Here is a 16,108-nt window from a genome sequence, read left to right on the forward strand (position 1 = left end):
CTCTTCACACTTAGATGAACCAGAAAAATGATGAAAGTCAATAATGTTAAGCCTCGGGGCTTTAAAAACGACCAAATCTTAGCGCCCGAGCAGCGCCATGATCTACTCTGTGGATCCAGGAAACTCCAACGGCGCCAGCGTGGCATGCCATCTAGACGCGATATTGTGGCTAATTCAAGAAAGCTCACGGATCTAGAAGAGAGATCCATTGTGCAATATGTTCTTGACTTGGACTCACGATCATTTCCTCCCCGCCTTCGTGATGTGGAAGATATGGCTAATAAACTGCTCGCTGACCGCGACGCGTCGCCTGTCGGCAAGCGCTGGGCTTCTAACTTTATCAAGCGACAACCAGAGCTAAAGACGCGTCGTTTTCGCAGATATGACTACAAAAGGGCCAAATGCAAAGATCCAGAGGTTATTCGGGGCTGGTTCGCGCTCGTGGAGAACACAATTACCAAATATGGCATTGACGCGACGGATATCTACAACTTTGATGAGACTGGCTTTATGATGGGCGTTATCTCAACAGGTATGGTTATTACAAGTGCAGAAAGAAGTTCCAACGCAAAATTGGCCCAGCCTGGAAACCGGGAATGGGTTACGGTGATCCAAGGCGTCAGTTCGGAGGGTTGGTGCGTGCCGCCGTTCGTCATTGTTGCGGGCAAAAATCACCTCTCGACCTGGTATCAAGATAGCCCGCTTCCGCAAGATTGGGTCATCGCCACGACTGATAACGGCTGGACAACAAACGAAATTGGCCTAGAATGGGTAAAGCATTTCGACAAGCACTCCAAGTCGCGAACTACGGGTGATTATCGCCTCCTCATCCTAGATGGTTATGAAAGTCACTACTCAGCAGGTTTCAAGACGTACTGCAAGTAAAACAAGATTATAACTCTCTGTATGCCTGCTCACTCGTCCTATATACTTCAGCCTCTCGATTTTGGATGTTTTGGCCCGCTTAAGCAAGCATACGGTCGATAAATCGAGAAGAAGTTGAGGGCGGGTATAAGCCATATCAGCAAGGAGGACTTCTTTTCTGCATTTTGTACAACATTCCGAGAATCTATGATAGACAATAATATCCGGGGAGGCTTCTGAGGGATAGGTCTTGCGCCTTTGAACTCGGAGAGCGTGGTTTCTAAGCTTGATGTGAAACTACGAACGCCGACACCAGTTTTGGAGGTCGACGAGTTGCTGGTACCTTGGGTATCGAAGACGCCAAACAATCCGATTGAGGCGACTTCACAATCAGACTTTATTAAGAATCGAATCTCCAGACACCAAGGAAGCTCTCCAACTTCTATATTGGATGCTGTAGATCAGTTTGCTAAAGGAGCACGGGGAATTATGCATCAGATCGCCCTATTGAAGTCGGAAGTGCAGATCCTTCGAGAAGAGAATGAGACACTTAGCCGGCGTTGGCATGTCAAGAAGAAACGTCTGAGGCAGGGAGGAAGCCTAACACTCCGTCAGGGTCAAGATCTGCAGGGCCAAAATGATGTTGATGTGCAACTACAAGAAGAAAGTCGCAGTAATGGGCGTCTCAAGCGGAAGGCGGGGTCAGAACAACGACGATGTGGTGTCTGCGGCAGGACAGGACATAACGCACGAAGTTGCCAGATAGAAGCAGCAGTATCTTAAGAATTACATCATAGTAAATTTGAGTCGATTGATGATGATTTGGTTCATTTTGCAGGGTAGGGAATCGTGAGGGTGCGGCTCGGCGCGACATTCGCTTGTCTGCGACATTCGCTTATCATGCACGTTACGCAATGGCGTCATCGTAAGCTGCCTCGTCGTCATGGAGCCTGTCGGTAGAAATATATTGTTCATACAAATCTGTTGTGGAGACAGGAGCGTCTGTTCGAATACGCTTATGTTCCCGCTGGCGATCGAATGCTGGGTCAGGAGCTCTCTCCTTCCTGGCTGGTGGTGGCAGCATCTCAACAGGGTGTCTTCCCTTATACTCTGTCTCCCAGAGATGCTTCACCGCTGATTGTGCATTATTAAACCACCTCCTCTTCTCTTCGTCGCCGTGAAGAACCCACTCTTGCCTGAACCACGCCCACTTGCAATATGGATCGAGGATTTGAGCCGCATAGTATGCCGGTGGAAGGTCAGTATCCTCAGGGAATCGATTCTGCCAATTCAACTGTTGGTTGTTGTAGTACTCGGCACATTTTGACACGCGGCATCTGCGCAGCTTTGAAGGTACTTCCATGTAACGTTATTATCGTCCTCAGAGTGGATGTCGTGGTAGTGATCCTTCGTCTCGCTTATCTCTCGAAGAAGGCAGTCCAAAGTTGAAAACCAGTCAGCAAGTGATGTCTTCTTACGTTCAGAAAGCAAAGTTGCAGCATAGAAGTATTTTAGAGCGAGTTCAATCTTTTCAAGCTCGAACCAGTGCTGTCCATCAAGTTTAAAGTTCGCAATCCCTTGAGAGCCTTTCCCAGGTACATGGCGAGCTGAGAAGATCTCTAAACATTCCCGAACATTTAATGCCCGTGTAATTGAATGAAACCATGAATTCCAGCGTGTTGAGTTGTTCTGGATAAGCTCGAGCCCGTCGAATTCAGAGAGATCTCCGCCGATAATGATTGCAGCAAACTCCTCACGGCGTTGTGGAGCAAGCCTAATGTATCATACGAGGTTGTGAAGCCGACCTAAACATCCAAATTTATCCAGAGCTCTTCCACCTTCGCATAGTCTCCGCGTTGATAGTGCTTTTCAAGCTTTGCTAGATACTTCTCTCAGTTCCGACCCATGAGAAACGCCTGGCAGCAGAGGTTGACAATGTGGCCCAAGCAGCGAAGTCGGCAATGGCGACGTTATTTCGAGTCCATCCATGGGCAGAGCTCCTTGAGTATGAATCCAACAGTGGTATCATTTGACGAGGCATTATCCAGCATGAAATATCCAATCTCATCTCCGCCGATATCATATTCTTTTAGCAATTCAAGAACAACTGATTCAAGATTCTCGCCAGTGTGTTCGCCGTACACACGTCGTATACCCAAAACGGTAGTTCGTCGCTTGCCAGTAGTGTCAATCCACATGGCGATGACACCTAGAATAGCGTAAGGATTTGGCGAGGTCCAGAGATCAAAGGAGATGGAGATTCTACACCGCGAGCGCTGGAGGTCCTCTCTGAGCCGCTGCTTCGACAGAAAGGCGTCCATAACCCAACTTCGAATAGTTTTCGCTGCCTTTGGAAGGTGGTTGAGAAGTGCCGGATTCAAAAAGAAGAGTAGTTCTTGGAAATACCGATTTTCTAGTTGAAAGAAAGCAATATGACAGTACACAATCCAACGAATTAGAAGCTCTTTGAACTTCTCCATTGAGTCTTTCCAGAAGAAGGTATTAGTAGCAGCCGCGCTCTTCTGCTGATCTAGTACAGACTTCCGTGTCGAACTATGTTTCTTAATACCACTCTAGGGATCAATCTGGTGCTTCTGTTCTAGGTGATTTCTGACCTTAGAAGTGCCATTGATAACAAACAATTCTTGCTTGTTCTTTCCAGCCGTGCACTCGTGACAGTAATACACCTCTTTCTTATCGCTACCTCGAATATATTGGAGGCCATACTTCCAGATGTGTGATGTACCTAGACGAAATCCCTTCTTTGTAATTGTCGCGCGTTTCGCGTAGGTGATACGTTCCTGTGCAAACTCATCCGGAGGTTCGTGATATCGAACAGGGGCTGGTGATAGAGTAGGGGTGGGTGACGACGTAGGGACAGGAGATGGTGTAAGAGACGTTGAATTTGGTACCATTATAGTCAATGGAGACGGTAAGGGTGGAGCTGATGACTCCATAACAATAGCATACAAGCAGGTTGTTATGGACTTGATTGTTTTATGTGAGTGGAAAACTCAAGCTGTTCTCAGGGGCTCATAATTTCATTCCGTACTCAATGTTCTAACTGCATTAGTCTAAGATTCAGCCACCCCGATCTATTTATAGCCAGACCGGTCCAGACCATTAAGATCGGTCCGACCATGGTCTTGAGAAATCCTCAGACCAGACCAAGTCTTGGCGGTCTAAACCAGACCATTCCGATCACTGGTATCCGGGAATAAAACTCAGCAGAGGTGAACCGGCTCAGTATCCATCTGCCAGTAACCGGGGAGAAATCGAGACGACTTGTCACTTTTAATAGTAGTTAACAAACATAATAGGTCCCCCCGAACTCACCAACATGTTCCATGGAGCTGTGCAGGATAAATGAAAACGCAAGCTATCATATGATTGATGGCCTAGCCACGAAGTCAAAAGTGCAGTAGTTCGACTTCGACCATGCGATACAAACTCTCCTTGCTGAATTTAAGTTCAGCCACGAAAGCTTGTACTGGCAGCACAGCTGACAGAATGTCTCAGTATGACGCCTCACACAAGGTCCCCACTCGGCACGAATAGTTGCAAATCTCGGGGGACAAAGTTCGCGAGGTCATGATTACTCGGTATTGGTTAACCCCTACGCATTGTGCTTTTCATGTGCCGGTTCTGACATGTGCACACCCCGATGGCATGAAGTGTGATACGCACAAGGGACAAGTATAATGTTGCCCCAGGTACCATGGAGTAATACAACCCGAATGGAATGTATGCCCACACGGTAACCGACGGACGATATCACTATCCGCCATCGTTTCCAAGCATATAGCGCTATATAACAAGAACAGTCAATTTAAGAATGAAACTGTCTGTTAACTTAAATGGCTTACCAGATTACGAGCGCGTCAGGCCAGGCCGAATGTTCTCCTGGGCCCTCGATTTCCATCTCTGTTGTTACTTGTTTATACACCCGCGGCGGAGCTATTGAGTCTAGCTGTTGCAGATTGCTAACCTCGGGGTTTGTGCTTCTCGACGATTGGTCGCTCTCTGACTCTGAGCTCGCGAGCGTGTTGTTACTAGGGGTTCTGAATTTAATGCTTCCTTATTGTTAGCTCTAGTACTTATGCTCTTATTTGTCGACCAGGGCACGACATACTCGTATATAAGAAGGATATATAAGATAAGAAAAACCACGATAATGATGATTATGGGGATTGGATGCGCTGGGGTTTGGTCGTCTTGGCTCGGTGGGGTACTATTTAATATCGTCATGATTGCTTGATGGTTTCTTAATCAGACCACTTAGTCTATCATTCCAAAATGCACGAAGTGCGTAACCGCCGGATTTATATTATAATGTTCAGCTTCGAGGCTATATCAGGCTCACGTAGCTTGAACTTTTCGTTAGCTTTCCCACACCGGGACCATCGTCCGCTATTGGCTTTGGCCTGTTGTGGTCTGATCTGGAAAGTTTATGTCGAAGGCTCCACGCAGACTCCTTATTTTCGCATGTGATCTTATCCCCCTTCCTTCCAGATCAATCAGGACCCTCAACTGCAACAGCCTTACCCATACACAACCAGCCGCCAGTCGCCGCCAGTCGCCGCCAGTCGCCGCCAGTCGCCGCCAGAAGAGTTGTCACTGCAAAGCTAAAAGGTCGCTCGAGGATTGCTCTCCGCTACCCACTCAAGCTATCAAGCCAATAGGTGCGATATCCACAGTCCTGATAGTGTCTGCTCGCCGCTATCAACAAGTGGGCAGCACCGAGAGGATACGCGTTCATAACTGGAAGATCTTCACGATCAACTAGCGGCAGGCAGATTATCACCTACGCATGCGATCGATGGTGTCGTCCGCCTACCATGCAGTACCCACCTACCGGTCAGCGAAAAAAGAATTTCCCCATACAAAATGTCCAACTTCACTTGCACAGTGCTTGGCCAAAATTGAAGTTATTTACATGGAACAGATTGTGTCTTACTGAGAGTTTCATGCTGTTTCATATTGGCATATTCATTTGTATTTTTCACAAGCAGTTTGGTCGCATGGCACTAAGGTAAAATTTCTCAAATGTCTCCTTCATCACCCAGCCTCCCCGAAATTTCATCAAACTTTTCTCTATAGCAGCTTCCTTTAATCGCCTTGAAAATGCCTCAACAGTCTTATACAGAGAATGATATTATTGAAGCTATACTGGATGTTACAGATAGTCGCCTCTCGCAGCACCAGGCCGCCCAGAAGCATGGAATGCCCCAAACCACTCTGTCTGGCCGATTAAGAGGCCTACCGTCAAAGTCCGAGGTCACCCAACCTGCCCAGCTGTTATACAAATCCCAAGAGGCTAGATTAGTTACATGGATACTTCGACAAGAGGCCCTGGGCTATGCTCCTTCCCACAGTCAAGTTCGCGCCACCGTAGTTGCCCTGTTGAGACAGCAGGGCCGGGGAAGGCCTATCGGTGTACACTGGCTAGCCAGGTTTATTAAACGCCATCCAGAGATAGATACGAAGGTAGGAAAACGCCAGGAAGCTGCAAGGTTTAATTCTTTTACCCCAATGGCCGTCAATTGGTACTTTGATATCCGCGAGCGAATATGGCTGGATCAAGCCTGAGAACACGGTTAATGTTGACGAGGGCGGTATCATGGCTGGATTTGGTGAGTACTGACCACTTCTGATACAAGACTTGCCAATAAATTGCAAATATAGGTTTGGATTCCTTGGTAATTGGCCAGTAGCGATCCCAGGAGGAAGGCCTTCCTCAAAGGCTCGCAGTCCCGCACTTGGACTAGTTTTATCGAAGCCGTCACTGCAGATGGCCGTCTTCTAAAGCCTGGAATTATCTTCAAGGGCAAAGAACTTCAGAAGCAGTGGTTTATTGATGAGTTTAACAAGATCGCCAACTGGTATTATATCACGTCCGATAACGGCTGGACAGACAACCATATTGCGGTCGAGTGGCTCAAAGAGGTTTATCTGCCCCAAACCCAGCCAGCAGATAAGTCTGATGCAAGGCTCATCATATTAGATGGCCATGGGAGCCATGTATCTATAGGTGTCTACCTGTTCTCGATCAGAAATACCGCTGACTGAAAATCCAGCATGAGTGGATGGCCACATGTTTTTTGAATAACGTGTATTGCTGTTACCTGCCTGCACATTGCTCTCATGGCCTGCAGTCACTAGATAATAGTGTTTTAAACGCATCCAAGGCTGCATATCGAAAAGAGCTCCAAAAACTGGCAAGCCTGACAGATTCTGCGCCCGTAGACAAGGTCAACTTCATCAAGGCCTATGCCAAAGCCAGGGAAGTAGGTATGACGAAGAAAAACATCCTTTCAGGCTGGAGAGTAACTGAGAACTGGCCGATTTCACGACGGAAAGCGCTCATACATGCCGAAATCCAACCAGACAAGAAGGAAACGACGCTTGGATCAGACGGCCACAGAGACGGGCAAGTCGACTCTGATAATACGCCAAAGACCAGCCGTCACATCAGAGACCTGGGGGAAGAACAGGAGCCCCTCTACCAGAAGGCGGTATTCTGTGATATCAAAAGGGTTTGAAGTCCAAGAGTCCAAGATCGCCTCTTTGAGCACCAGAATAGCCAGCCTGGAGGAGGAAGTTGGCCGGTTGAGCAGAGGCAAGAAGAGAAAGGCGATACCAAACCCCAATAAGAGATTTATCACACTGGCAGAGGCTCTAGCAGATGGTGACACTATTTCAGAGCCAAATGAAGCAATTGAAGGGGTGGATGTTGTTGAGGATGTGATCGAGGTGGGAGGGATAGAAGAGGATGAGAGGTCAAATTCAGGGAAGGAAGAATTAGGTGTCGTACGCACCCGCACAGGGCGTGAGGTTAAAAGACCCAGAAAATATCAAAATAGAATCAATTTTGATCTAAATTCTAGAGATAAACTTATTTTTACTATTTTTATTAAGTTTTTCCCATGAGGTTAAAAAAGTGCATTATGTATGGGGGAATCTCTTTTTCGCTGACCGGCAGGTGGGTACTGCATGGTAAATACATCCTTGGATAGTTATCTCCAGATTTCGCTTCTACTTCCACTTCCAATGACTTCACTTATTGACTGGGGCATTAACACTCAAGATGAGCCTCATTATGGCCTCTCTTGGGGAGACATGCCTGAAGGTCTACACCCATGGGATTGGCACATTTCATCCAACACTCTCTACAACATCTGTGCAGTTCCTGAGCCATTGATATCGCCTTCTTCCTCTGAGTACTGCGAGAATGACGCTATTACGGGCAGCATGGTGAATGATGAGGGACTGTACTCTGCACTGTTATCAGGATCTCTGTCCAGCACGCACGGCGTCGAAGAATATTTTCAACCTGCAAGTCGAATACAGCAAGCAAGTATGCGTGTACGAAGAGGCAACCTTGGACATTCTGCAAGATCACCACGGAAGCTTAAGCATTGCCACTGAATCGATCCCAAATTCGACTCCACCTGAGGCCGAACCTGCACTGCCCACTGGCGTGAAAGTCAGCGCTAGCATCAAGACCCACACAAATGCGGTTACAAAGGCTGAGGGGAAGAAAAGAAACAGACGAAAGCCCAGTGACAAAAAGAATGCAAGAAGGACGAAGACTGAACTCAACAAGGAAGAGAAAAAACGCTACATGAAGATTTTGGAGAGGAACCGAAGAGCTGCGGCGGATTGTCGTGCCCGAAAGCAAGAGCAACAAGACAAGTTGAACGCAGAGGTGGAGAAGCTCCAAGACCGGCACAAAGAGCTATCTGCTTCCTGCAACGAGCTGAGGGAAACAGCTTACCAACTAAAGCTCGAGCTCCTGGGGCACGACGACTGCGACTGCACCCTCATTTAGCGATATATCGCAAGTGAAGCGGTCAATTCTGTCGAAACTCTGATTTAGAAACAATCTCCCTTCAGCAGCCCCAACTGCATCACTGCCAGTGCCAGTAGCCAGAGACGAGAACTGGGCGGAAATAACGGATGAATAAACCACCTGGCATGTTCCCATGAAACTGGAGTCTAGTGGCTGCTTTAGTGGTAGATGCTGCTGATGAGTCTCTTATCATGTTATGGTCTAGGACAAGGGATGCAGGATGAAGGGACGGGCGATTGCGACAGGAAAAGATGATTGATTTTGTTCGTACTGTGGGCATTAATGGTGCATTTAAGTGACACCAATAAGGGTGGAACAACTCGTTTTATCGTCATAGGGTAATTAGCCAAACTTTGAATACAGCAGCTTGGCCAATAATTGATGTTGGACGCTGGGACTAGTTCAACAGCCGTCAGCCACCGTACGTTAAGTTAGCTGATAACAGATAAGCGATGTAACTGTCGGGATCTGTAAAAACATTGGGTACCGCTGCCTGAGATGATGGACATCGAACCATGGCCAGTCAGATTGGTTAGCTTCTTCAGACCGAGATCGAGATCACCAAGACCCTGATGGTGATGAAACGCACGAATCGCAAACGCAGACAGCTATGTATATTGATATCAGGTGATGTGGCTTGGTTGCATCTCATCGCTATTCGACATTATCGTAATCAACGCCATGCCCCGACAAGTCTTTAGTTTTGTCGGGTAACCGGGTGCAACTCCTGCAGGGCCTCGACCCTAAGCTATCCCGTTGAGTGCCACAGCCCTTAGGCGGGGTCACGACAGGGGTATAGAGCCAATCAAGATAAATGAAACTAACGGTACTTTTCCACACATACTAGTTTGTATGATGGTAAAAGTCCCAGCAGTTTTGATTGTTACAAAGAGCTACCTTACAGACTTGGCAAATCTCTTATGAACTTCCTGTACCCTGCACGTACTAACCTTATGACTAAGCTAAGTGGGGCGAGTGACCCTCCTAAGGGCTGTGGCACTCAAAGGGATAGCCCAGACGCGAGGAGAGTCGAGACCTCCCAGCACATTGAGGTAAGGTAGGTCGGAAAATATTGGGGAATAACACAAATTGATGTGCCATATCACAAGCTTTGCGTATCACATACCAACGCCACCAGCTCCGGGCCGTTGTATATAATTCTTTGTGCCAGAGGCATTGAGCTAGTCTCTCCCCTTCAAGACATCGCCATCATTGGATGCACATATTATTATGAGCACCGCTGCTATTATTTCGGACTTTAACGGTTTCGAATGGGACGGAACGCCATTTCCCTCCAAGGTAAGTAGCAATCGGTATTCGACAGATGCAGGACGACATGAACCCTTGTCGCATTTAGGTAATCTTCCAATCATTGCACAATTTCACCTGTCCGTGTGGCCAAGACACTGGTGCTCTCACAACACCTTGCCACCCCTCATGGCAGTCCAGGTTGACACCTCACAGTCGACATTCGATAATATCCTCAGTCAATTCGAGCAGAGTAAGATGCCCGTGGTCTTATCGAATGCAGAGAATGACCTTCTACAGACCCTGTGTTCCTCGATCCCTTGTACCAGGCACCTGGGTATTATCTTCGGCCAATCTCACCCATCCCCAACATACCCCTCACCCAACCGCGACCAAACCCCTCTTCAAGTCAGCTGCACAAGACAGGAAAAGCGTCCTCTTGTATCACCAATAGCTGTATTGGGAATGATGACCTACCTGCACAGAGCGGAGAGGGGTCGCAGTCGAAGCATTCCAACAAGAACCTCGATTCATCCTGGGCCGATATGGACAAGGCAAAAGTCCTGCCGCCAGCACTTACTGCGGGGCTTTTGGAGCGACGCGACTCGACAACGAGCAATGAAGACAGTCTTGTGGGCTTGGAAAAAACTCCCACTCAAGTGAAGATGCGCTCGGCATCACGCAGGCCAAAGAAGGTCGTCAAGAAACCCGCACTCCCTGCGCATGTCGTTCAAGCTAGGGAGTGCCATAACAATGTTGAGAAACAGTACCGCACCCGCTTGAAGCAGAAATTCGAGCGACTATTGGCTGTGCTCCAGGCTTCAAAGGCGAAAGACGAGTCCGGCCACGAAGAAGATTCGGAAGCACCGGGCTGTGGTTACAGTCGAGGGGAGGTGTTGGATTTCGCAAGGCAGCGCATCCTCGCCCTCGAGGAGGAGAACAGACATCTGTCTGATCAGGTACAGCATCTGGACAGGGGCTTTACGATCGTATAATGACACAAGAGAAGCTGGATGTCGGCAACGACAATATGTACATAGGTAGTGCTATAAGATGTTTGTGGATGTGAGTGTGGCAAACCACTCACTTAATATATGTATTTGCTTTGCTTTGCGTGAGACACTTTGAGGTCCGTGCGCTCCACTTACCGCAACTGGCGGAACAACTGCTCTGCGGCGTAAAGGTTGTCCTGGTTGCTACATATCTTTGATACTCGACAACAAGGCTAGCATCATCTGCCGGGCTCAAACTGGAGCCCGTGGAGAGTGCAAGCCTCCATATGCTAATCTTGAGACTAAAAGATACTAAATTCGACTAGAATTGGCAGACTATGATTAAGTTCCCTAGTACATCCGGCAGATAGTAAACTCTTTGTAACTGGTCAATAGAAGACAGAATTGGTCCTAGTAGGATATCTAAACATTTCCTATCCGTCCATCATATACATAGACCTGCTGTGGTCTTTCCAGTCTACAAGCGTTGGTAACAAAGTTATGAATACATACAGGGCACGTATCATGTTCCGCAAGGTACCATGCTGCGATACAATCAGATTGAAAGATATGTATGTATGTATGTATGTATATTTTTCGTCCGGGGGGCCGTGAGGCCCGTAAAGTCCCCTATTGGGGCACAGGACCTGCTGAGCTAGAGTTTCTAGTGCTAAAATCTACGTAAAGCATTCGCAAATTACAGAACAGACGACTATCCAGCATATCATCGGCTCAAAAGCGCGTCCTATCGAGCCTGTTACCCGTCAGCGGGATAACCAGGTGCGGCTATCATAGCGATAGCCGCTGTATCGGTCAGTCTTTAGTGAGACTGGGGAGAGGCGGCGGCATTACCGCACAAGGCGGCCAAGTCCAAGAGAATCAAGAAAAGAAACAAATAAACAGAAGGGAAAGGAAGATAGAAGGAGAGGAGGAGACGCAAATGCATCTCCGATCTGCCTCGTTTAGTAACAAGTGCATATCCTTTCGAAGAAGGCGCTTGACTTGGTCAACTTGATATACTTATCGAAGTTCGTTGCGAGGTTAACCGCCGCAGTCGGCGAGGGGACGAGCCTTATTCGACACCGCCGCGGTACTTTCCTGCAGTAGAAGACATGGCCAGGTGCTTTGCGTCGTCCGCACGAGCAAGTCACTCGCGCATCGTCGTGGTTAAATCGTTCGTGGTATGCAGCGAAATCCCCATAGAGGGACCTTGCCGCGAGTAGATGGTGCAGGGCAGCCCGAGGAAGCGAGAGTTCTGGTGGGCAGCGTATAGTCGCCTTGAGATTCAATCTCTCATATTGTTCGTGAACGGAGGTTGTCCACCATGTTTCGAAAGCTTCTTTTGGTCTCTGCCTCGCCACCTTTCGCAGGTATGCTAGCGTCGACTGAGCGCCTTCCGGTTCTGGCAGCGAGGACGCTGCCTTTGCTAGTTTATCGGCTTGTTCGTTGCCAGGAATGTCCGTGTGGCCAGGTATCCAGCGTACTTGTGTCGCTCCGTGTGATGCAGCTAACGCCTGGAACTCGACGAAGACTGCTTGTGAAGAATCAGACGGTGTGCCCCGTAGGCATGTGGCGGTTGCCAGGTTGTCTGAACAGACGACAACGTCCCGTGCCGCTCGTGATGCCACAGCGGCCGTTTCCTCGACCGTATCGCCGACACACAGGATGGCTGTCATCTGCATAGCCAAACCGACCTTGGGGGTTGCTCAGTCGGTAGATGGGCTCTGTATATAACAGAAAGAGGATTGGCGATACCGGCGATCCCTGAGGGAGGCCGCACTGGAGAGGAGAGAGGGAGGTGATTGTATCTTGGTACCTAACACTGGCAGATCGGTCATCCATAAAGGATCTGGCTCATCGGGCGAGATGTTCGGGCCAGCCTTGTTCCCGAAGTCGCAGAATCAGTCTGTTGCGCAGGACAGTGCCGAACGCGCCTTGGATATCCATCGTGACCAGCGTGGACAACTTCTTGCGAGCAAATGCCTCCTCAATGTCGTGAACTAGGGCGGCTACGAGGTCTGTTGCAGACCTCTTTGGAAGCGCTCCAGCTTGTTGCGGGTGAAAGACTCCATAGTGAATGCATACCCACGCGAGACGGCGCGCGACTAACCGTTCCAGTCCCTTGCCGAGACAGGAGAGCAGAGAGATGGGTCGCCAGGCTCGCGGGTTCGTCAGGTCTCTGCGTCCAGGTTTGGCGATCATGACCACCTCGGCCGCTCTGAAAGGCTTTGGGTGGTGGCCCATGGCCAGGCATCCCTCGAAGAGGCGGCGAACGTGTGTTCCGATAATATGCCATACTGCTGTGAGGAGTTTGACTGTGATGTTATCTGCCCCCGGCGATGTATTCCCGGTACAGAGGGTCGCGTCCTGTGCTTCTTCTAGGGAGATTTCCTGCGGGAATGGGATCGTTTTGCGAGGGCTGACTTCGATTCAGGGATCCTGGATATCGTCCTCAGCTGTCCGACGCTCTAGAGTTGCTCGCCGGAGCGCGTTGGCCTTGTCGAGCTGGGTTTCGTAGACTATGTCGTCCACTTGGAGTGGAGGCGGTTGGAAGGCTCCTGGCGATCTCAGCCATCGGACGGCCTTGAAAACGGAGCTGCTATCTGAGAAGCTGTTGATCAGGTTCCGCCAATAGAGCCTTTTGGCGTGGCGGACCACATGGTGGAAATCTCGCTTGGTTATTTGAACCTCTTGGTTGAACCCGAGAGGGTACAGCTTTCTGATTGCCTGATACCCGGCAGCAGCAAGGGCGCACTCTTCGGTCCACCACGGAGCGTTGCGTGCTCCCTTCCTCGCAGACCGGCCCGCTGCCTTTGCTGCTGATTGCAAGAGGCTCACTAGTGTGGATGCGAGCTTGTCTAGTTCTAGTGGGCTTGAGGCGGCGACGGGGATCGCCGTCGTTCCCAGCTCTACAATTTCGACGAAGCGCTTGAGCTCGTCGTTCTGGCGATAAAAGTTGACTATTGTTGTATCGTTGACCGTTTTTACCTGTATCGCCAACACCTTCTGTGGCTTCTTTAGCTGTGTCGCCGACAGCTCCTATGACACTACCGACGGTGTCTCCCAGGCCGCCGGACTTCTTGTCTTTGGACTGGGTTGTGTATTCGCTCTTTCCCTCGTCGTGGGAGTCGTCCTCCTCCTCAGGCTTTCCTTGTCCTATAGGCATGATCTTACCGAGGACATCGCCCGAAGAGCTGACAACATCACTGGTGGTGTTGACGGTGTTGCCCATGAGATTCTTGAGGTTATACGTGTCGGCGATCTTTTCAACAATGTTGCCGGCGTCATCTAGGACATCTCCGGCATCATTCAGGACGCCAGCTCCGCTCCTGGGGACTGACTCAAGGTTGGCTGCAATGGGGACGATAAGTCCCATATACATCTTAATACTGGGGCCCGACTGGAGTATCACCGCAATGACGATCGCACGCCCCATTATGTAAAATACACAACGTGACAACATCACCACATTCTGGTCAACACTTTGATACACTCAGCCCATCGTATTCGTGCGTATCTAACACAACTCAACCAAGAACCTACACACATTCAATGTGACACATGACAGAATCAGGGCTCGTGACACTTTTATCTAAGGGAGCGACGAAGGTTAGCCTCCTATACCAATGTTCAATCTGCCGATATCATAGGCAGTAGGATGCCGCGTGATGTTAGTTGTAGTCGTTCACTCTCATCGCGATCCTTGCCTCATTTCTATCCTCATTTCAACACCGTGTGACATTTGCCTGGTCAATTCGTTAGGGCGACATCAGGTAGCAATTTATAAGAATCCGGATCGTTTGGGGCTTACTATCGCAATATAAATTATATAAGATATCATGTACCTTTAATTTAACGCGTTTTAATTGGCTGGAGCCTCCTGAAGTGACCGTGGTGGAGGTTTACAACATTAAAGGAAACAAGCGCATTGCCGCCAGTGCTACCATTGCCAAAACTTAAAAAGTCCAGGAAGGCCTAAGAAGGATAGCCTGGACTCTATGCCTGAGGTACCATGGAAAACGAGCATCCAGTGCCAACGGATTTTCCCTTTCAGAGCAGCCATCGGATGGTTTGGAACATTCCATCATGTTCCTGCGCAGTCATTCTCTGTTTCTTGGCGATCCTTCGTTTTCAACTCTTGTCTTGGTCGCCGGCTTGTTTCTCGCCATTCGCATCGGCTTTGAAATCGAGCGGAGTTTTCCCAAACTTCGGACCATGCAGATGGTACCATGGAACCAATGATCCCCGGCGGCACCCGAGGGGAAGATTGTCCCTCGGGTGAACGGGGTCTTGGAGTATGTCTTCTTGGCATTTCTGGATAGTGTTAAATTTTGTTAACAGCCTGTCAGGCCATGGCTAGGAACCCTTTGCCCGGCGGAAAACACTCTGGTCATGGTGGTGTCAGCAGCGGTGGCCACAGCTCCATTTCCGTTGTTCGCCGCGCGAAGTTGTTCTGGTAGGACGCTGAGAAGGGATTCGAATTGGGCGTTGAGACGATTTCGATACTGCTTCTCGACACGATTGTGGGAGGCGCGCGTTCGGCGTTCCTTGGGGGTATCGTTTGGCCGGGAATGACTGTTCTTCGAAGTACGAGGCGCGCTTCTGAGCTTTGCTTGACGGCTAGAAGCTGTTGATGCTGCAGAAGCCATCGGCGTGGATCCAGACCCAATGCTGGCGCGGCTGTCCTGCGGCGTGAAGCTGGGACTGGCAGCGTCCGATACCGAGGGAGCGCCACCACCGGTATTAGCAAGGGATGTTTCGGAAGACTTTCTGTTATCTCTTTTCTGTCGTCGAGATCGGGCGTTTCGCTTTTGTCGTGAGCTCGAGGTATGGTCATCTTCTTGCCCTTCGTCTGGGCCCGGCTCTGCCCAGGGATTGCTCGCTACTGTCCCTAGAGAAAATGCGTCTGATTGTTGTCGGTAGGCTGTTGTTCGGTTATCGGAGGCAGTTTGAACATCTTGAGACAGGTCTGACGTGGGAAGATCACCATATTTTGGTTGATCTAGACTGAGGTCCCAAGCAATGGGCTCCATGATATCCATTGACGTATCCGCTATATCCATTGGGTTTAGTCACGACTGCGAGTCCCAAGTAGCTTTGGTGTGACATACAGAAATTTAGTGTCATATCTACATCCAGAATGGGTGATGAG

General features: G+C 49.2%; 5 protein-coding genes across 5 annotated transcripts; 3 read left to right on the plus strand and 2 right to left on the minus strand.

Moving 5' to 3' along the window:
• Window positions 1-27: 27 nt before the first annotated feature.
• Window positions 28-885, plus strand: FOXG_19687 (uncharacterized protein; the record flags this gene model as incomplete). Its single annotated transcript, XM_018399952.1, has 1 exon — window positions 28-885. The coding sequence occupies one exon, from the start codon at window positions 28-30 to the stop codon at window positions 883-885; it is 858 nt and encodes a 285-aa protein (XP_018244530.1).
• Window positions 886-1,771: 886 nt separating this feature from the next.
• FOXG_07180 (uncharacterized protein) lies at window positions 1,772-2,227 on the minus strand (the record flags this gene model as incomplete). Its single annotated transcript, XM_018385815.1, has 1 exon — window positions 1,772-2,227. The coding sequence occupies one exon, from the start codon at window positions 2,225-2,227 to the stop codon at window positions 1,772-1,774; it is 456 nt and encodes a 151-aa protein (XP_018244531.1).
• Window positions 2,228-7,914: 5,687 nt separating this feature from the next.
• Window positions 7,915-8,695, plus strand: FOXG_07182 (uncharacterized protein; the record flags this gene model as incomplete). The annotated part of the gene is made up of 2 exons (XM_018385816.1): window positions 7,915-8,118; window positions 8,156-8,695. The coding sequence occupies 2 exons, from the start codon at window positions 7,915-7,917 to the stop codon at window positions 8,693-8,695; spliced, it is 744 nt and encodes a 247-aa protein (XP_018244532.1).
• A 1,292-nt stretch (window positions 8,696-9,987) lies between these two features.
• On the plus strand, window positions 9,988-10,959 carry FOXG_07183 (uncharacterized protein; the record flags this gene model as incomplete). The annotated part of the gene is made up of 3 exons (XM_018385817.1): window positions 9,988-10,015; window positions 10,074-10,217; window positions 10,265-10,959. 3 exons carry the CDS (start codon window positions 9,988-9,990, stop codon window positions 10,957-10,959), a joined length of 867 nt encoding a protein of 288 aa, XP_018244533.1.
• Window positions 10,960-15,290: 4,331 nt separating this feature from the next.
• Window positions 15,291-16,019, minus strand: FOXG_19688 (uncharacterized protein; the record flags this gene model as incomplete). The annotated part of the gene is made up of 1 exon (XM_018399953.1): window positions 15,291-16,019. The coding sequence occupies one exon, from the start codon at window positions 16,017-16,019 to the stop codon at window positions 15,291-15,293; it is 729 nt and encodes a 242-aa protein (XP_018244534.1).
• Between the last annotated feature and the right edge of the window lie 89 nt (window positions 16,020-16,108).

This window comes from Fusarium oxysporum, chromosome 6 (genome assembly GCF_000149955.1).
Source record: "Fusarium oxysporum f. sp. lycopersici 4287 chromosome 6, whole genome shotgun sequence".
NCBI classification, from domain to species: Eukaryota; Fungi; Ascomycota; class Sordariomycetes; order Hypocreales; family Nectriaceae; genus Fusarium; species Fusarium oxysporum.